The 20,769-nt window shown below is 55.6% G+C and overlaps 2 protein-coding genes across 5 annotated transcripts in view; both read right to left on the bottom strand.

Moving 5' to 3' along the window:
• Positions 1-14,086, bottom strand: part of Pold1 (DNA polymerase delta 1, catalytic subunit) — a 17,110-nt gene extending 3,024 nt beyond the window's left edge. The window contains exons 1-19 of the mRNA XM_005366865.3: positions 14,009-14,086; positions 7,598-7,782; positions 7,360-7,473; positions 6,592-6,738; positions 6,388-6,513; positions 6,151-6,319; positions 5,991-6,072; positions 5,782-5,911; positions 5,362-5,528; positions 5,052-5,156; positions 3,648-3,788; positions 3,424-3,534; positions 3,137-3,328; positions 2,948-3,036; positions 2,662-2,778; positions 2,306-2,419; positions 1,915-2,062; positions 308-403; positions 82-219 (exon numbers count right to left, since the gene is read on the bottom strand). Coding sequence (XP_005366922.1) covers positions 82-219; positions 308-403; positions 1,915-2,062; positions 2,306-2,419; positions 2,662-2,778; positions 2,948-3,036; positions 3,137-3,328; positions 3,424-3,534; positions 3,648-3,788; positions 5,052-5,156; positions 5,362-5,528; positions 5,782-5,911; positions 5,991-6,072; positions 6,151-6,319; positions 6,388-6,513; positions 6,592-6,738; positions 7,360-7,473; positions 7,598-7,781 — 2,370 coding nt within the window. The 5' untranslated portion in view covers position 7,782; positions 14,009-14,086. The remainder of the gene's footprint in view (positions 1-81; positions 220-307; positions 404-1,914; positions 2,063-2,305; positions 2,420-2,661; positions 2,779-2,947; positions 3,037-3,136; positions 3,329-3,423; positions 3,535-3,647; positions 3,789-5,051; positions 5,157-5,361; positions 5,529-5,781; positions 5,912-5,990; positions 6,073-6,150; positions 6,320-6,387; positions 6,514-6,591; positions 6,739-7,359; positions 7,474-7,597; positions 7,783-14,008) is intronic.
• A 520-nt stretch (positions 14,087-14,606) lies between these two features.
• On the bottom strand, positions 14,607-20,300 carry Nr1h2 (nuclear receptor subfamily 1 group H member 2). 4 transcript variants are annotated; one of them, XM_026789162.1, is made up of 10 exons: positions 20,186-20,300; positions 19,891-20,071; positions 18,924-18,981; positions 18,739-18,852; positions 18,236-18,526; positions 17,887-18,143; positions 17,627-17,806; positions 16,893-16,992; positions 15,511-15,719; positions 14,607-15,103 (listed from the first exon to the last, which is right to left on the bottom strand). In XM_026789162.1, the coding sequence occupies exons 3-10, from the start codon at positions 18,961-18,963 to the stop codon at positions 14,957-14,959; spliced, it is 1,338 nt and encodes a 445-aa protein (XP_026644963.1). In that variant the 5' UTR covers positions 18,964-18,981; positions 19,891-20,071; positions 20,186-20,300; the 3' UTR covers positions 14,607-14,956. The 4 variants fall into 4 exon arrangements, with proteins under 4 accessions (XP_026644963.1, XP_005366920.1, XP_013209134.1 ...); XM_005366863.3 differs by having other exon boundaries at positions 19,942-20,071; XM_013353680.2 differs by having other exon boundaries at positions 18,236-18,517; positions 19,942-20,071.
• Between the last annotated feature and the right edge of the window lie 469 nt (positions 20,301-20,769).

Here is a 20,769-nt window from a genome sequence, read left to right as displayed (position 1 = left end):
GGCACACACGCACCTTCTCAAACTCCACTAACTGCTGAGACCCCGCTGTCTGCACTGAGCCGAGGCAGGGCACACACGCACCTTCTCAAACTCCAGCTGGATAGGCGATGGGAAGTGACTCGATACCCAGCCGGCAGCCTCCCGACCCAGAGACATCGCCTCAGCCACAGAGGAGACACCAAATCGGCACATCACAGAGTCAGTGTCGCCGTAGACCACCTGCCGGGGTACATGTGAGAGGCATGTTCCTGTCACGGTAGGCAGTCCAAGGACCCTGGGGAGCAGCCAGCTGCACACAGACCCTGACCTTGGCATCGGCATCGTAGCCATTTTCTACAGTGTACTTGGACTCCACCAGTTGCTTGGTTTTCTCAATCATCTGCCGCCCGAATCCAGTGACGCTCTGTTAGGAGCAGAACCAGAAAGAGTGAAGACCCAGCTTGGTCCGGACACACCTCTGACACTTCTGAGTGTCACGGACCATGTGTCCAAGTCCAGGAGACAGGAGGCTGTTTCTCCAAAGTATGTGCATCCTCAGAGGACAAGGAGCCATCCCCTCCGCTGGTCTGGGAATGGAGCAGGTCTCATGTAGAGTAAGCAGAGGCTCTGGGCCACGCCCAGCTCCTCACTGGAGCATTTTAGGCAGGGGCTCTCCCACTGAAGACAAGCCCACAGCACCACATCCTGATCTGTGTCTCTTCACAAACGAGGATGAGGCTGGTGGGTACTGGCGTGTGGACAGAATGCTCCGACTGTCTAGGATCCACGTGGTCATGGGTACATCTCAGAAGTCCACAGCTGACTTATCTTGTCCACCTGCTCCATGCTTTTTCCTTATTTTGTTCTGGATGGCTCAGTAATTTGTTATCCCACCATAAGAGGCCAGGAGAGAAGACCTGAGGTCCCAATGCCCACGCTAGGAACAGCCACACTGGAGTGAGAACAGCAAGCAGACAGAGGGTGACTCCAGCAGAGGCAGGTCTGGCCAAAGCATAGCTCCTGGGAGACACCGTCCTTCCAGGCAATCAGCTTCCCTGAGCCCTGGAGCCACACCAGAGGTCTATGCTCACAAGGGGAGTTAACAGGGACCCTGGTTTGGACCTGCGATCAGGGAGCTGGAGCTGGAGTAAACAGCAGCTTCTGTCAGTCACGGCCTCTGTGACCTCTGAACCCATCCTGTGAAAATCCTGTCACCTGCTCTAGACATTCCCTACCTAAATATTCCTGAGATGTCACTGCTCACTGCTGAGAGAGCAAAGTACTGGGCCTGTGACCCGACTGAGTAGCAGCACCGCAGGCCTACAGCAGGGTCAGTTAGACCACAGGCCTACAGCAGGGTTAGTTAGACCACAGGCCTACAGCAGGGTCACTCAGACCACGCATGGCAGCACCGCAGGCCTACAGCAGGGTCAGTGAGACCACACACAGCAGCACCATAGGCCTACAGCAGGGTCAGTCAGACTACACACAGCAGCACCGTGGGCCTACAGCAGGGTCAGTCAGACCACGCATGGTGGTCATCAAGTAACCCAGCACATCCAGCCTGGTTGTGGCACTGGGTGGCTCTCCCCCTTTCTCTTTCCAGGGTTGTGGAAGGGATGAACAGAGGTGTTGCCGCTGGGGTAGGGGTGTCCAGCAACCCAGTATCCCAAGTACCCATCTCAGCTGACCCATTGGCAGAAGCCCGGGAGTCACTTGTACTACAAACATTACCTGAGACTAGAGGCCCTGTCCCACTAGGCCATGCGCGAGGAGGGCCAAGGACAGGTGCTCTGGTCTCTGAGGACCCCACATTAGGGTGCAGAGGGTGCCTGACACTGTGGCTCCTGCCATACTGGGACACCCTTGCCCCAGCTGACCTCGAAATGCAGGCCAACAGTAACCCAGTCACCCATGAGCACCCCAAAGGATTACCTGGGAGATCTCCAAACATGGCAGCTTGCCCACCTGGGCACCAGTGAAGCCATATACAGAGTTGGCGCTCACTTTCAGTGCCAGCTGTCGTCCATCCAAAACCTGGCGCCGCAAGGGGTCCGTCTCCTGAGCCAGCTCAGCCTTGGCCCTGGGTGAAGGCAGGATAAAGGCTGTCTAAGGAGACCATGGGTCTCAGGGAGGCACCAGGCATGGACACTGGTTAGGGTCCAAACAGAGCTGGGTGTGCTGTGCGCTGCTCAGAATGGAGGCCCAGCCAGCAGAGGGTGCTGCCTGGAAAGGGGCCTCATTTCCTGGAGACACAGCGACAGAAGATCTGCACAGGTCACCCGGGGATCTAAGCACCAAGCCAGGCAGTGGCTCCAGAGCCCACCTCTTGCGGGCACTCAGCAGATTCTCCAGGATCTGGGGCAGGAGGCCCTTCCGCACAGAGGACTTCACAAACTCATCCCCAGTGGGTGTCCTGATGAATTCATCTGCTTTGAGGCTGGGAAAGAGAGGCATAGAGACTGGGCTTCAGTCCTGCTCACTCCAGCATCCCCCAGACCCCAGCATTCCCTTGAGCCTCCCCCAGGTCAGCCTCTCCGTTAGCCCACATCCACGGCCTATCTCAAGTCTTTGACTCCCAGGTCTCCTTTTCCCTGGACCATTACTTCTGGGCCTGATGTATCAAGATGTGAAACAGGGCTCAGGGTGGGTTGGGGGACATCCTGGATGAAGGCAGCATACCCCAACTTCTGGGCAGCCCCGGGCCGTAGCAGTGTGGTGTAGCACAGATTATGGGCCATCATGATGGATGGGTATAGAGAGGAGAAGTCCAGCGTGGCAATGGGGACGTCATAGTACCTGAGGAGGATTTGGGGGAAGTCAGCCCCCATCCTGCCCCTACCCTTGGGCCCTTACCTTTTAAAATTTTTATATACAGAGTCTCAAGGAGCCCAGGCTGGCCCTGAACCCCTCCGGAGTGCTGGGATGTCATACGTGAGTGTCCCACCATGCCCAGCAGCGTCCTCACCCTTTAAGGGGCTCAATGACAGTGGCTCCCGTGTAGTCCTCACCGCCCTCAGTCTTCACCACAGGCATCAGGAGCCCCTGGCGCATGGCCTGGAGAAGGGGCAGGGGCGGGGCGCTGAGTATCCAGGTACCAGGACCGGTGTGTGCATGTGTGTATGGTGGATGTGGACAACCAGGCACAGCCACCCACCTGGCGCAGCAGTTGAGACACGACCTTGACCTGTTGACCTCGGCTGAGCAGGTACCCAAGGGGCACACCTGTGACACGCGCCATTTCCACATTGTTCACCAGCACCATAAGGCGCTCGAGCAGCCGAAGCGGCAGGTAGGCATCCTTCAGGCAGTACACTGCCAGGCGGCGGCGCGTCTGCTCATTCCCGTTCTGCGGATAGGCATGTGGGGCGGGGCTCAGGCGGAACTCAGGCGGGACTCAGGCAGGGGTAAAGAGGGACCAGGAGGATGGGGGGGATGTGGCACCTGCAGGTCAGTGATGATACTGTGTTGCACATCCTCCTTCTGTTCACCCAGGAAGTGGAAGCTCACAGCATTCAGTGTATAGGAACGGAGCTTGTATTCCCGCAGCAGCACCTGGGTGGGTTGGGGTGGGACAGGGCCTCAGAGCTGTGGGGTGGGGCCTGGAGACTGTGGCACATAGGAGGTGGGCGTAGCTTGGGTTTGAGACTGAGTGGTTTCCTGCATACCTGCAGCATGTCCATCTGAACTCGGCCCACCATGCTGACCACCTTACTCTCCCGCCGGCCCACCTGCCTTGATTGGAAGGAGGAGTCACGAATGTTGGAGCGGAGACCAGTCACACGGCCCAGGAAGGCGAAGCGGTCCACCTGGGGAGGGACAGTGGGCAGAGCTGGTCACCCTCACTCTGAACCTGGCCACATGACCACAGAACAGGGACAGGAACCACCAGGGCACTCCTGGGGCTGGACAATGGCAGCTGAGGGCAGAGTTTGCTTGAGTGGGATGAAGTGGAGCCAGTGACAGGGCTGAGAGCTATAGCCCCAGGAAGGCTGAGAGACTGGTGACACTGGTGACAGGTACTGACAAGGAGCTGGGGTACAAACTGACAGAGGGAGTCAGGGGGAAGAGGGGGCAAGGGCGAGGCACCCAGGACATGAAGGCTAGTGTCTCCATGCAGCTGGGCAGTAAGGTCTGCTCAGCCTGTTCATCACCGAACTTGCTACAGATGCAGAAAGCAGGAAAATGACCCGGATAGCCTATCTGGGGCTGAACTGAAGCCCCAAAAGATGCTGACTTCTCCTGTGCATCACCTGTGACCCCACTTGCAACAGAGCTGGTCCTTAAAGAAGGATCAAACCGCATTGCATCAGGCAGCAGGCCAAAGCAGAAGCAGCAGGCCTGTGGTGAGGTGGAGGGCCCAAGCAGATGCAGGCCTGCAGCAAGGCGGAGGGCACAAGCATATGCAGGCCTGCAGTGAGGCAGCGGGCCTAAGCAGATGCAGGCCTGCAGTGAGGCGGAGGGCCCAAGCGGATGCAAGCCTGCGGTGAGGCAGTGGGCCCAAGCAGATGCAGGCCTGCGGTGAGGCGGAGGGCCCAAGCAGATGCAGGCCTGCGGTGAGGCGGAGGGCCCAAGCAGATGCAGGCCTGCAGTGAGGCGGAGGGCCCAAGCGGATGCAGACCAGGAAGCCTACACTAGAAGACAGGCTTGGGAGGGTCTGCCCTTGAACTCACAAAACACCATCATCCCACGCCTTGACACCCAGAGGGTCACCTCTGCAGCCTCCAGTGTGCAGCTGATCAGTGGCTGGCATGAACAAAGCCCTTTCTAGCACCCAGCCTTTGCCACCCACCAAGACAAACACCCGCTTTCCTCTTCCAAGCCTTCATCTTCCCCCATGCCTTGCCAGTGAATTCTAAAGCAAGTGGCCATTGCGGTGTGGAGGGCTTACTTCTCAGGGAGGCTCCTGTCAACAGACTTCCGCCTCCAAATGGAGCAGAGTAGGTTACATCTGGGACTCCAGAGCAAAGGCCAGCCCAGGATGCCCGACTGGCTGGTGACAGCCATGGGCAGAGGTGTCCAGCGCAAGGACGGCCCCAGGGAAAGATCTGGGAGGCTCCCAGCTTCCTCACCTTCAGGGTTTGCGCCCTAGAGATGAGGTATGGGAGGTCAAAGTTCTGAATGTTGTAGCCAGTGATCACATCGGGGTCCATGGCGAGGATGAAGTTGGCCCAGGCCTGTGGGGGAGCACAGAGGGTCAACCAGGTTGTCTACTGCCTCAGATACCCTCATTTCCAGAATGTTCAAGACAACCTTGGCACTTGTGAAAGTGTCACGGAACTCAGGAAAAGACTTAGCAGAAAGCCCACAGCCCCCAAGCCCAAGGACACGGTGTCAGCTGGGGACAGAGGGTGAATGGGTGTCTGAGGAGGGAGGAGCCACCTGGAGCAGATCTTCTTCCCGCTCATAGCTTTGCACTTTGGCACCCAGGATGGGGGCACAGGGTCGCAGCGTGAGTGCCAGGCGCAAGAATGGCTCTGGCTCACCCCAGCGCAGCCCCAGGGAACAGATCTGGATCACAGGGTCACGCTCTGGCTCAGGGAAGATGCCTGCAGAGATGAGGTGTATAGGGCCTCAGTCCTCCCCTGTGCTGCCCCATGGGCAGCCCCACTGAGTGGCCGATGCTCCACTCACTCTGTCCCACGTCTGCTCGCGGCCTCTCCCAGCTCCTGTGCAGTCAGATGGGTGGGACACCCACCTGGGCCAACTAGCACCCGGAGCAGTCCCTGGAGGAAGCATTCCTTCCACCCACTCAACCCTCCACAGGCCCAGAGGGGAGGAGCCCAGGCTCTGGGGACAGACCTTTGCGGCCAGCACACTCAATGTCAAAGCTAAGCACACGCAGGGGTGCAATGCGCTGCCACTGCCCTTCTGGTGGGTGACTGATCACATCCGACCACAGCACATCCACCTCCAGCTGACACAGGGTAGCCTGGGGAAAAGCACACGGCGGGCAGCAACAGTGGCAGGGAGCCCGGGGCTCTCCACCCCTGCACCAGGAAGCCCCTTACCTTCTTCTCTGCCCTTGTAACATACTTCCCAGCTGGGAGCTCCAACCAGTTGCAGCCCACGATGTCAGCATCCACCATGAACCTGGAGAGGTGGTGGGGTCAGCAGGCAAGGCCACCCGGGTGCTTGGGGAGGAGCGGGGAAGGGGAAGACAGAACACACCGGATCTCAAAGTCCACATTCGCCTCATAGGGTGCGAAGCTTGGGGTCCCCAGGCCTGGCACACGGATACCCTGTTCCAGGAGGCGGCGGGCTGGCGCCACAAGGCGGGGCAGCGCCAGGGTGATGCGGAGAAACGGAGAAGGGCCCTGACCATGGTATCCAAACATGCCTGCAGAGAAAGGCGGTTGGCACCCACCTGGGCTCCGCCCACCCCACTGGTCTCCAAGCCACACTCACTCTCACGGGAGCACAGCTCTACGGCCAGCACGGCTGGCCCCGAGAGCTCCTTCCCACCACGCTGGTCCCGGCTGATGGCTGTATTCAGCTCTCGCTGCAAGTCACTCAGGTGCTCGGCCCCGAAACCTGGTGTGGAAGGCCAGTCAGAAGAGCAAGAGGGCTTCTGGAGTCCAGGAACAAGCCCCACAGGTCAGGGACACTCACCAGGAGGTGCAGGGGTGTAAAAGTAGGGTGCAAAGCCGTGGATATGGCAGCAGACGGAGAAGCCCTCATCGGTGACTCCAAAGGCCCGCAGTATGGGCACGGAATTATGAGATTTGGGGGGCCCTCCTGGAAGTGGCACCGCTGAGCCTGGGAGAATGGTCACAGAATACCTTTCAGGTCCTGAGGCCCAACACCCTTCAAAGCCCTCTGGTGCCCTTCACCCACAGTGAAAGCCAACTGTGTGTCTGTCCCCACCCCCACCCCGAGGTGCTGGAGATAGAACCAGGCCCTCTACTGAGTGTTGGGACTAATGAGTCCTGGCCTTCAGCTGCTCTTCCCTCCTAGAACCTTCTAATTAAAGTTACTAGAAGCTGTGCCTAGCTTAGAGGATCAGAGGATGGGATTTTCACCTGTTGGCCATTGATTGTAGTGTATTTAAGCCTTCATGGTGCTATTAAAGAGGGGCTTTTGGTATCAGTGTTGAAGGTCTGTGTGACAGTCTGTCTCTACATGAGTGTTCTCAACCTCCAGACCCTTGCCCAAAGCTCGAGAACTGAGGTCTAGCATAGACCTGGGCCACACCCTAGCCCCCTCACTGGGGGACTCTAAACAGGGGATCTAACAGTGAGCCACACCCCAGCCCCTCACTGGGAGATTCTAGGCAGGACTCTACCACTGAGCCACACCCCAGCCCCACACTACAGGGAGGAGGTGAACCATGTCCCGCCTGCTGACTGTGCACAGACCCCCCCTCCCCTGCCAGCTCACCCACATAGTGGTCAATCTCTAGCTGCTGGAAGATGAGCGGCTCCGTGCTGGGGTCCAGGGCACGTAGGGTAGGCCGCAGCCAGCGCGGGTCAATATCTCCAATAGAAAACTGCCCTGGGAAGAGAGAGGCTCGTGGTGGGTCTCCCCCCAGAGGCAGAGGTGGTGGGTGACAGCTGGAACCCCATTGAAAACAGCTGCCGGCCATCTCACATCTCTACCTCAGGAGGTGGGGACCTACCGCCCACAGTGCCCTCTGGGGGCAGCTGCAGCTCCTCCTCTGCCTCCTGCAGATTCTCATCCTCTATCTCCTCCAGCATGGCCAAGTTCTCAAACTGCGATGGTTCATCCTCATCCCAGAGGCCCCCACGAGCCCGCTTTGGGGGCACCCCAGGGCCTGGTCCTTGTTTCCGCTTAAAATCCATCCTGTGGGCAAGTTGGGGTTAGATGAGGACCTAAGTAGAACGTCGTTTCCCACTCCTGCTGTGCACCCACCATGGTCCCAAACCTTTTCATGTGCGCCTTCCACCCACAGGCCTAGGAATTCCCCACGCTCGATGGACTTTCACTAACAGCTGGCACAGTGATGTTCACTCCTCAACCATCTCTACCCTCCCCTCACCTTGTGAGCATAGCCCCTCCCCACATCCCCATACCCCTTAGCCCATGCCCTCACCATGACCAAACCCAAACATGGTACATTCTGCAGTGACTTCACCCTCACAGAACCCCAACTCTTCTCTGGATTCCACAGTGGTCAAATATAGTGCCCCCAAACATACAGCCCTGCCAGCTCCGCCCCCCACATGGTGCAGGACACACTAGAATGAAAGCCATGCCACTCCGTTCCTCAGTTACAGCCTGGGTACATGGTATCCTAAGAGACTCCTGTGTTGAAAGCTTGGTCCCTAACTGGTGCCACTGGGAGATGAGTCCCCACTGGAAGAGTCCACTGATGGCTCATGTTCATATGCGGATGCCATCCTGAAGGAACTGCCCACCTCGTTTTTATGAGAAGGGTCTTTCTCTGACTTGGAGTTTGCAAGTAGCCTAGGTGGGTTGTCACTGAGCCCCAGGGAGCTGCCTGTCTCTGCCTCCTCAGTGCGAGGGTCACAGACAGGCCACTACTGGTTTCTCACCTGCCTGCTTGCCTGGCAGGCATCTTACACACTCAGCCGTCCCTGAGTACCAAATGCGACTAGGAGGTGGTGGGCACCCGAGGAGTAGGTCTCTGCCTTTGAAAGGGCATTCAGTGCCCAGCCTGCAAAGCGAGCCGTTCCACTCCAACCATGCCTCTCACCACAGTGAGAACCAGCTCAACGCAGTAACACAAACTGAAGCTCTAAGTCCAATCAAACCTGGATGCTGCTTTCAGGTCCGAGGAGGCAAGGGGAAGTCGAACAACACTAGCACCAGGAAGCAAGTAGTGCGGACGCTCAAAACATCCAGGAGCAAGGATCAAAGAACCCAGGGGTCCCGTCACGCCCCCCCCCCCAGTCCAGGAGCATGTATAACAAACAAATAAAGCCCACAGCAGCGAGGGGCTGTGTACATCTCCCAAGTCTAGAAGTCTCCCAGCCAGCACAGCTATTCTGAAGGTGTGAGGCCTGGCTGGTACCCCTACCTGCCATCACGGGCTGAAACCCGGCGGCACCCACGGCATCTGTAGGTAAGCAGACTGCAGATATGGATGGGACGGGGTGTTAGCCATGCGCTGAAGAGGACCACTGCGATTCAGTAAACGGTGCGCAAGACTCTGGGGTGCAGTGGACATGACCTTGGCAGGCTTCAAGCTCATTTGGGGAGTGAGTGTGGGTCTGCTGAGGAGGCAGAGAGCACCCCACATGAATGCCAGAGTGTACAGGAAAGTGCCAGTGCAGGGGCACGGGGTGGCAGCGTGACAGCAGTTACCTCCCTCTACTCTGGAAACGTACAGAGGAAAGACCACACACACACACACACACACACACACACACACACTGCCCCAGGTTCAAGCAAACCCTTGTCCACTTCTGAAGATCACCCCACATCTAGACTGAAGACTCCACTACTGAGGGCCTGCAAGGTATGTGCCCAGGCCCAGCAGATAGGAGGGTTGTCCCAGGCTGCTCAAGACCTTTGGAGAGCAACAGGTGAACCAGCTTGGGTCTTTCTTGTTCTAGTTTTGGGCACTTAGCTGGGCCTAGTAATATAGAGCCACCACAAACAACTTAGGACACTAAAAAAAGAGGGTGACAAGTTCAAAGCCAGTATGGGCAACTTAATATGACTGTATATCAAAATAAATAGCAAAGGGGCCAGGTGTGGTGGCGCTCACTTTTAATCCCAAAGCTTGGGATGCAGAGGCAAGCGAACCTCGTGAGCTCAGTTCCAACCACGTCAACATAGAAAGTTCCACGCAAATCAGGGGCTACATGGTCAGACCTTATCTCAAAAAGAAGCAAGTAGGGGCTGGAGAGATGGCTCAATGGCTAAGAGTGCTGGCTGCTCTTGCAGAGGATCAAGGCTCAATTTCCAGCACCCACAGCAGCTTATAACTATCTATAACAGTTCCAGGGGATCCGATGCCCTCTTCTGACCTCCACAGGTACCAGATCTACATGCAGACAAATATTCATACACACAAAAAAAATTAAAAATATTGTAAAATCAAGGGAGCAAACAAACCAAACACATAACACCCAACAAAAACCAGAGGGCTGGGAACAGGGCTCAGTGGTAGAACACCTGCCTAGAAGCCCCAGTGAGGGGACATTTGACCACTTACACAACAGTGCAGAACACACACACTCAGCTACAGCAAGACTGTGCAGTGTGGGCCACAACTCCAAGAAGATGTGGGGAGTGAGAAACTTGTCAACAGTTAACAATCCAAAGCTAACTCAGAATCAAACAGGCGATGAACCCAGTGTTTCTGGCCATCGCTGCCTTTGCCGTGAGCACACAAGCTTCCGGCTTTACAACACTGCCACAGCGCATTCGGAGTCAACAGTTTTACTACAGTCTTTGCTCTTGGTTCAACCGAGACCGTACCCCCGCTGTCCCTCATGATGAATCAACTAAGCATAGCTCTGGTTTGCAGGGTTAGCAAACTTGAGCATATAAATGACTTCCAGGGGGCAACCGCGCCCCGCCTGTGAGAAGCCCCTCATGAATGAGGCAAAAACCAAGGGTGTGGGGGGTTGGTGCTCAGAGGCACCAAACATGGCCTGCACCTGGCACACTGCTGCCAGCTCTCCCACTATTGTAATAAAACAAGGCTGGCCTTAATCCCTAGTCATAGGATGGCTGGCATACCTGCATTCCAAGGTGGGAAAAACAAAACTGGCTCAGGCCAACTTCAAGGAGAACTGTGTAGAGATATGAAGGTCTTTTGTTTTGTTTTTTAAAGTCAGGATTTCCCTGTGCAGCCCTGGTTGTCTTGGAACTCGCTCTGTGGACCAGGCTGGCCTTGAACTTGGAGATCTGCCTGTCTCTGCTTTCTGAAAGCTGGGATTAAAGGAGTTTGCTGCCACCACCACCTGGCAGGAGACCTAAAGTTCTTATGAGACTGAACAAAACAAACACGTCAGCAGGACCTGCAAGCCTTCCATGTGTGCTGTGTCTGTGAAAAGACCAGGATGCTCTCCTTCCGGAGGAACAGAAAGGCTCATCCACAGTCAGAGAGAAGAACAGAAAATGTTCTGTAAGTAATAAAAAATCAAGGTTTGCTCTGTGTGTGGGAGGGGATGGTATGACGGTAGAAGGGAAACCTGGTGGGACAAGGGAGGGAGAGTGATTGCAATACAATAAAAAACTTCTTGTTCTGTTCACAGCACCACCAGCTCTCTAATACCAGCTCCAGGGCTCTGCCTCCCTCTTTTGGCCTCAAGGGGAACTGCACACACACATACATACAAACACACACACATACCTAAAAATAAAATAAACCTTAAAAGTAAACCCTTGAGGGCTGGAGATATGGCTCAGCAGCCAAGAGCACTGGCTGCTCTTGCAGAGGACCTGGGCTCAGTTCCCAGCACCCAGCTCACAGCTGATAACTCCAGTGCCAGAGGATTTGGTAGTAAGGGCCTCTGCAGGCACTGCATACACGCTGTGCACATACGTACACACAAGCAAGCACTTCAAGTATAAAGAAATCAACCTTAAAGGTTCTTGGGCAAAATATGTCCTGAGAACCAGTCATAAGACTGCCGGCTTCCAGAGTCAGGAGACTGATGGGGTCTGAGGATGTATTAAGGAACGTTCTAGAAGATGTGTGTCTCCCCACAGCTATGCAGTTTGACACCTCAGTCAAAATAAACAAACAAAACAAAACAAAAAACCCAAAGTGTTAAAGGCAGCAAGCAATTCTGTACGTGAGAGCTGACCCTAACAGGTTGAGGCAAATGAAGAACCTGCTTTTACAAGGTTATTTTAAACAAGGTACCATTGTTTAAAATCCCTAAGGACTGGAAACCACCTAAATATCCTCCCCAGGGGGACAGTTTCAATAGAGCCCTAGTAGCATTCAATGGAGTACTATGCAGCTGTATAAAGGAATGAGGAAGCCACATGGTGATAGGAGATTCCTCAAAGAGGCTTTGTCTTTAGTGGGTAAACCAAGGTGTGGGATGGCATGCTTCCACTTTTGTTTTATATTTAAAAAGGACAAAGACACCTAAAGAAATGATTATCCTACAGCTACCTGAGAAGTTGAGGCAGGAGGATCATGGGTTCAAGTTTAGCACCACGATGGATTCCAAGATCAGATTTTTTTTTTTTTGGTTTTTCAAGACAGGGTTTCTCTGTGGTTTTGGAGCCTGTCCTGGAACAAGCTCTTGTAGACCAGGCTGGTCTCGAACTCACAGAGATCCGCCTGTCTCTGCCTCCTGAGTGCTGGGATTAAAGGCGTGCGCCACCACTGCCCGGCTTCCAAGATCAGATTTTTAAAAGGTGGGAAGTAAGGATCTGGATCTGGGAAAGGGGCTGAAGATGCTATGTCAGGCCCCAAAGTACAGAAGAAAAAGATGTCCCTGACTGGGTCCCAGGAGAAGCAGGTGGGTGTGGCCTGCACTGTCCCAAGCCAGCTGACAGATGAGGTCACCCCAGTGGCTGCTGCTCTCAGGGGACTCTGGCTGCTGATGGTGCGAGGGAAAGACAGGCACAGAGCTCGCTCAGACGAAGCCACTGGGCACTGCTGAGGACCACTGACTCCAAACAAGGGGCTGGCTCTGCGTGGCACAGATAAGGAATGCACTTCTCACCAGGAGCAAAGTGCAGATACACTTCCTTGAAGGGGAAGCTGCTGTCATAAGGAATTGCTTTCTCCTGTCGCTCACTACCACACCTCCCTGACACAGGCTCTGGTGGCACCCACAACCCAAGCCTGGGGAAAATGTAATTCAGCGGGGTTCCACCACCGTGTGTGTGTGTGTGTGTGTGTGTGTGTGTGTGTGTGTGTGTGTGTAGGCTGTACCACTGAACTTCATCCCCAACTGTCCTTTTCAGTTTGAGACAAGGTCTAAGTTACCCTAGCAGCCCCAGAATGTGCCATACTTGGGTCACCAGAAGCTGAACAATTATTTATGTTTCAGATCAGCTCTCCCAGGTCTGTCGGATCCAAGCACTCCTGGACCTCCCCTGGAGGGCTGGCACTCAACAATCTCCCACAAACTTTTGTCACCCTAGTCTCCCTTTATTCTGGACAGGGATGCACCCATGACAGTTACCTTGGAGGCACAACTTTCGCCTTCCCCTCAGGACACAGCCCCACTGCAAAACCCACCCGCTCACGGGATGCTCTCCAGATCTGCACCAGCCTGCAGCGCAGGTGTGTCCTGGCTCCCGCTTATGCGGTGATGCGGGACGCTATCACCCACCCAACTCCTCATTTCCCCCAGGACACCTCACACACTGAGTTTCTTGCCTGTCTCCTCCTCGGACCCTCCAGTGCCGCTGCTCTGGGACTGTGTCTCACCTCCTCCACCAAACACCAGGCCGGGTAAGCAGGCTGCCCCCACCCAGTATCACTGGCTTATTTTATTATATAAAGCATCACATGGGGCCCGGTGACACAGCGGAGTGAATAATGGCGCTAGCTGGCCAGCCTGAGTTTGATCGTGGGGAACCCATATAGTGGAATAAGAGAGCAATCCACAAAGCTGTCCTCAGATGGCGCACGCACACGCACTAAGTAAAAGAAAGGAATTCTAGTTCCGAGTCATTGCTTCTTCTCCCATTCCTTTTTTTTTTTTTTTTAATTTGGTTTTTCGAGACAGGCTTTCTCTGTGTAGCCCTGGCTATCCTGGAACTCACTGACCTTAAACTCGAGATCAGCCTCCCTCTGCCTCTGCCTCCCTAGTGCGGGGATAAAAGGCATAGGCCACCACGCCCTGCCCATTCCTACTTATTGGACTTCCTGATGCTAAAGCCTTGCTTCTCGTTCAAGTGCTCCGCAGCTCCCCGCAGCTCCCGCACCTCTACGACAGGCTCATGGCACGCCGGAGCCCACACCGAGATAGTCCCACGCGCCCCGCTCCTCAGCTACACGGATCCGTTCCTTGAGCTAGCCCTGCCTGCCCTGCTCTGCCCGAGGCTGCAGATACTTAGCGTACCCTTCGCTCGAGCCCTCCGCTGACCGACCGAGCGCCCCACTGCCCTTCTTCCTTACCCGCATCAAACAGCTTTTCCCGCCACAAAATACGCCGCCGTTACCCCTGACCCCTATGCGCGCAGGCCCAGAGCAGCAGTGCGTCCGCTGGTCCCGCCCCTGGCCCGCAAGAGCGGGCAAATCACAACCCTGTCCCTGGCTGATCGCAGAGCCACGCCCTCCGGCGACTGGCCCCGCCCCTCATGATGCTACAGTCCGAGGACACGCCCCCAGACACCTGAAGCAGTTCCCGAACGCCCCCTGCGTGAACGCAAGAGGATTGCAACGGTGGATGCTGCCCTGGGACCTACCTTTGCTAGAAAAGGCTCCCTTTCTCAGTTTCCCTAAGTGTTCCCGCATAACTTCTGTTGCTCCACAAATCCCTTCCTGGCTTGTTTATGACATTCATGGCCAGATGCTCAGCTCCAACTCTGGAAACCTGCCCCCATAAAGCTACTCTCCCCTTGCCGATGGCCCTCCAGTGCCTCAAATTATGCTGTGCAAGGCCACCTCTCTTCAGCTGGGCACCCAGTCCACTCCCAAGTCCCCCAGCCTAAGAGTCAACTGGGCAAGGAGGTGACCCACCCCTTCCACTTCTCACACGGAGTTAAGGGCTGACTTGTACTCAGGCTTTATTTCTTGTTTTTGTTTTTATTAAATAAAAAGGGGAGAAGAGGGGACCTGTGGTCTCCCACTGTGGAGAGACACCAGCCTCTCCCCGCTCAAGGTGCATGGCATGGGAGGCTGAGGTGTAAGCTGGGTGGGAGGGAGCTGGAGAAGGCCAGAGGCTAGGACCTGTGACCCTCATCCCTCCTGGAAGACTCGGTGGGTCGGGAGGGGCCTCCTGGTGCAACTGCCAGTGTCGAGCCCCTCAAGGATGGGCCATGACTATGTCCTCCCACCCCAGGAGGAAAGGCAAAGCATCCATCTGCAAAAAGATGCCACCAAGACGGGCACTCATGGCGGCCCCTATTCATGCACATCCCAGATCTCAGACAGCAAAGGCGGCAGCTTCTTGTCCTGGAGTCGCAATGCAAAGACCTGCTCCGAGTGCACGGAACTGAGGGTGCGCAGGCTCACCAGCTTCATGAGCATTCGCGGGAAGCGGAGTTGGTCCTGCAGGGGGAAGAGGAGGGAGGTTTGTGCTGCTGGGGGCACTGCCCTGACAGACCAGCTAAGTCTTTTTTTGTTTTGTTTTGTTTTCGAGACAGGGTTTCTCTGTGGTTTTGGAGCCTGTCCTGGAACTAGCTCTGTAGACCAGGCTGGTCTCAAACTCACAGAGATCCGCCTGCCTCTGCCTCCCAAGTGCTGGGATTAAAGGCGTGCGCCACCACCGCCCTAGACCAGCTAAGTCTTGAGAGTGCTCGGGTAACATAGAATCCAACCCAGAAGTTGGAACGTCTCTACTGACCCTGTAACAGATGCAGCTGAGACTACGAAGACCCCAGGCTCAGCATGCCCCAACGTGCACAACCTAGTGCCAGCACCAAGCCTGCCCTGCTAGGGAATGGCAGCTCCCGTACCTGTGGCCGCTTGATGCGTGTATAGGAGAGGAGAGCCTCCACGTAGGGCTGCTGTAGCGCCTCCACACGGCTGGGCTCCTGCACGTTGGGTCGGTCCGCTGAGAAGATGTTGATGGCAATGAGCAGGGCATACTCTGCGTCGTCCAGGCCCAGCCGACGCATGGCCCGAGAAAACTCGAAGATGGGATTGATGAACTCCACCTGCAAGCCTGAAAGCATGGTCCCAGATCAGCTTCACACCCTGCCCATGGTCCCAGGGTCCTCGGATGGTGAGGAGGAACAGCCATTAACAGGCATTTCTGCTCCTCCCACGGCAGACCTATGAGTGTCTATTACATAGCAGCCAAGACAGCACCCACACCCTTCCTCCCTACATACGCCAGAAGGTCACATCCTCTCAGGTCCCAAATCAACCCTCATGGAGGCAGAGGGAAAGGGGGCAGGCCAAGCCACACACAAAAACCCCTAGTGGCTCCCACTGCGCAGGGGCAGACATGCTATGGCTCACTCATGAACTATTATTTCAGTGTGCCTATTGTGTGCCAGGTTTTGGAAGAGTGATTTAAAACCCAACCCAACCCACCCCCTTCTGTTGAGGGTAACAAATTCTAGGTTGCCCTAACCTACACAGTGAGATGCCAAGAACAAAACAAAACCGTCTGGGCAGGTTCCAGGGAAACTGGAGTTGTCCCCCAGCTCAAGCAGGAGACAGTGAATGCTAATCCCTAATGCTGGACTGTGCTGATGGGTGTACATTCAGATCCTGGGAGAGGCTGGACCAAGGAGGAGGATGGAGGTCGGTCAGATCCTCCTAGCAGAGGAAACATGGCCTGCTCTAAGGACAGACACGTTGGGAATGCAGTATCAGAGAACCACCGGTCCTTGTGAGGCTCTGAGCACAAGTGGCTGAGCCTGTGGCAGAGTGGGGTGGGATGGACACCTAATAGTCCTTGCAGTCCCGTCTTCCTAGGCTTGGCTGCCTGGGGCTCCATGTGGTTCCTTCAAGGCTGGCTACAGGGCCTTTACCCTTGGGGCAAATGCTCTTCTCCCCAACACCTGGCCTGCCGAGCCCACACCAGAAGAACCCTAGGATGCTGTTGTATAGTGGAAGGGCTGGAGTCGTTCTTGAGAGACATGACGGGAAGCCCAAACTGGAGCTTGCTGCTCCATCCTCAGCCCGAATGTCTTACTCCGAGGCAGACAGCCAGGTGAGTTCCCAGGACAGAGCGCATGAGTCAGCCTCAGCAGTGGGTACTTCTTCCTAATTTCTGCCAGAGTACCAGGTGAGAGCAAAGACCTCCCCATGCACCTGGCCTTGATAAACATGGTCTTGCCAGTGCCCGACCTGGAGGTGCAACCCTGAGCCAGTGTCCTCCACAGACCTGCACGGTGGAAGTCATCCTTGCTGTAGGTGAAGTCCTTCAGGAACGTGATGCACTCTGTCTCGTGGTTGTAGCGTCTGGCTGTCTCCAGCAACATAATCTGGTGGTAACAAGATACAGGCTCTCAGCTGGCCCAAAGTCAATGTGCTAAGACCAACTACCTGCCCACCCTCTGCCAGGCCACATTCCTAGCCTTCCTTCATCCCATCTACCGCCCACTCACGGCCCATCCAAGGACACTTGCCCCACATAATCACGAGGTGGAGGCTAGCGTTTGGACTCTTAGCACTTAGACCAGAGCTTTGCATATAGCTGACATCCAATACTTCCTTACTATCCTTGATTTGGCTCAAATGTCCATTCCTTGGAAAAGTCCTGTGGGAGCTGGACGGTGGTGGCGCACACCTTTAATTCCAGCACTCAGGAGGCAGAGGCAGGTGGATCTCTGTGAGTTCGAGGCCAGCCTGGTCTAGGACAGGGGCCAAAGCTATAGTGAAACTCTGTCTCGAAAACCCCAAAAGGAAAAGTCCTGGGGGAATATTTCCTCTTTACCAGCCCATCATTATTTTCTACCTCAGCCCATTCCCCCTTTGTCCCCAGCTGGCTCACTGGAGGCTCCAGCTATCTTGTAAGGACTGAACACTCCTGCTGACCACATCCCGCAAGGGTTAAGTAGGACCCATTGGCACTCACTACATTCAGCTCTGGGCTCTGTTCTAAAGCCTGGCCATTACCTCGATGGTGGATGCCTTCAGGAGGGCGATCTGGTCCTCCCGGCCCAGCTGCAAGAACCCTGGCACCTGCTTGGCAAAGTCCACAATCTCCTGGACCGAGATGATGGCCAGCTCCGTGAAGTGGGCGAAGCGCTGCTGACGAGCATCTCGGGACTGAGGGTCTGCACCCAAGGGCCAGGGCTGGGACACAGGAGACCAGGGTCATATGGGGACTCTCCTGCCCTATAAGTCCCTGCCCACAGGGCAGAGCAAGGCAATACCGTGACTTTGGGCTGGTCGGAGAAAGAGCGCTTGTTGCACTGCAGCTGCGCAGCAACCAACTGCTGGATCATCAGCTCTTGCGCCTCTGTCAGCTGGATGCCCTCCCCTTCCCCGGAGCCCTGGCTGCCTGCTTCGGTCGTGCCAGAGGAGGCTATAGGCCGGGCTGAGCTGCTTGATGCTGGCTCAGTCGCGGGTGGCTGCTGTTGCTGCTGCTTCTGAATCTTTTTCTTTCGAATCTGCTCCTCAGAAAGCACGCCTGCATGCCGGAGAGTGAACCTCAGTGGCGGAGCGCACCCGCACTGATTCCCCCTCTCAGAATGCCCCCGTCTTTCCCTTCCCCACACTCACACTGCTCCCGCATGCCAGCCTCCTTGCACTTGCGCAGCCTGCAGAGCTGGCACTTGCGCCGCATAAAGGCATCCATCTGGCAGGTTCCACTGCCCCGACAGGCATAGCGCCCAGCTCCACCATGAACTACGCTGCGCCGGAAGAAGCCTTTGCAGCCTTCGCAACTGAGCACATTGTAGTGGAAGCCCGAGGCCTTGTCCCCACACACGCGGCACAGCTCGTGACCCAGCATCTTCGGGGCCGGACCCTTCTTTCGCTTGCGCTCGGGCTCATCCTCTGGCTCTAAGATGACTTGGGGTGAGCAGAGCCCATGAGAGAGAGACAAAGACAGAAAGCAGTCTAGCGACAGGCCATGGGAGGTCCCGAAGTGAGGGTGAGGACAGGGCTGCAACAGCAAGGGAAAGATCTGCAGGTCGGTAGCCCCCCCCCCCCCCCCCCCCGAGAATGAGTCAGAGAAGTCAAAGGGAAACAGAAGGAAAAGCCCACCTGTCTCCCTGTCTCACCTACAATGTAGGCAGAGCTGGCCCCTTCAGAGCCTGGAGGGGCGTCAGTCTCCTGCCCCTCCTCCTTGATGGTGGGCGAAGCCGAGGAGGTACTTGGCTGAGGAGAACCATTCCCTAGATGGGAGAGGTGACAGTGAGTTTCTCCAGCACTGTGGGGGGCCCTGTAGGGGAAGTGGGTCACTCACCGGGCGCCGGTGTATCCAGAGAACTTGTGGGGGAAGACATGGTGGGTCACGAAGCAGCCTGTTGAACACAGGGGACCCAGCCAATTACAGGTCATGATAGGGGCGCTTCTCCTTCCAAGGCTCGAGGTCTCTTTTGTGATAAGATCTCATGCTGAAGGCTGAACCTCTCAAATATCTCCTGCCTCGACCTCCCAGGCCCTGGAACTCATGACTCTAGGTTGTCTTGGGATATCCAGCATTCCTGCCTTGACCTCTCAAGGGCTGGCATCACAGGGCTGTGCCACTACACCTCAGTGTTTATACTTCTATACTGAGCTGCCACTGCCAGCCCTAGTCCCATACAAACATCCGACCGACTTTAACAATGCCCACCCACTTCTCCAGCCCAGCCCACTGTTCCCTCCTCCTATGAATCATGACCCTCCATGACAGTTTCCAATGCTTTAACACCAAGAGAGCCCAACAATTTTCAAGTTCTTCTTTTGTGTGCCCCCACTGCGCTCCTGTCATAAGCCATTCTTACTTGGACCCGCCCTTCCCATCAGGCCACAACCCATACCCTCCTAATACAGGTTTCGTCAGGGTTTTGCTCCACCCCAATACAGACCCCTGATCTTACCCTATCAGGACTCTTGGTACTCCATTTCCCACAATTGGGCATATACACAAGTTTTGCCCGCTCCAGCCTAGGTCCCACCCATACCAATCCCTAGAAGCCAATCATAAGCTTTTATATGTCACGCCCTCCATGCGAATGTCTTCAAGCTCCACCCACTTACCTTCAGGCCCCGCCTACCAGGAACCAATCAAGATTTCCCAACGTTATGCCCCACCCATTAGCCTAGCCGGGCCCAAGCCCCCACCAATGACTTAGGCCCCGCCCCAAGGAGCAACATCCACGGCTCAGGAACCTTCAATCACAGACTTTATCTACACCATGCCCCGCCCCATCTGCTTCCCCACCCACCAATCATAGGCTTCGCCTACACGACACCACGCCCCGCAGAGCCACGCCCACCTCACTCCAGACCCCGCCCCTCTCCGAGCACCAGGGGGAGGCGGGGCTCATGACTGCACCGGAGGTCTTGAAGTGGTGGGGCGCAGGGCTCCTACTCCGTTGCCCTGGAAACGGCCGCGGGAGGCGGGAGCTGTGGCAGAGGGAGGGAAGCGGGCGGGCGCTGAGTGGGACCGCGGCCGCCCGCGGACCCTGCCCAGCCCCACCTGCTCCGCCGCCCCCTGCGCATTTGCCTCCGTGTCCGCACCGGTACTTGCTCCCCCTCAGCACTTCCGAAGTAACTTCTGAAGCCGGGGAGTAGCTCGAAGCAACAGCGCTGGCTGAGCGCAAAGCAAAAGTAACTTCGCCACTTCTTCCGGCAACCCCGCTTTACGTCACTTCCGGATATAGGCGGGCCGGGAAAGGTGACAGACTTCCGGTCTACAGGGCCGCCACCGAACCAGTGTCCTGTCCGGAAGTGGCACGCTTACGGGAAGTTTATTTATTTATTTATTTATTTATTTATTTAGTTAGTTAGTTAGTTAGTTAGTTAGTTTCCCTCGCGGATTCCTGGAAGTTTATTTATTTATTTATTTATTTATTTATTTATTTATTTATTTATTTATTTATTTAGTTTCCCTCGCGGATTCTCAGAAAAATGTTCCGGAAAGTTCTTTTGTTTCTTTTCACACTTGGCTAATGAAGCATGCTTTTACCCTTTGAGTAGTTTAAAGTTCTCTCCTTCTGTAACAGTGCTGCACGGTTTTGATTTTATTTTTGTTTTGATCTGTGAGACAGGGTCTCTTGAATTTCTGATTTTTCTGCCTCTACCTCCCTCTGGTTGCGACAGCA

Source organism: Microtus ochrogaster, unplaced genomic scaffold (assembly GCF_000317375.1).
Source record: "Microtus ochrogaster isolate Prairie Vole_2 unplaced genomic scaffold, MicOch1.0 UNK14, whole genome shotgun sequence".
NCBI classification, from domain to species: domain Eukaryota; kingdom Metazoa; phylum Chordata; class Mammalia; order Rodentia; family Cricetidae; genus Microtus; species Microtus ochrogaster.
The sequence above is the reverse complement of the archived record's forward strand: the minus strand, read 5'-3'. Positions and strand labels throughout refer to the sequence as shown.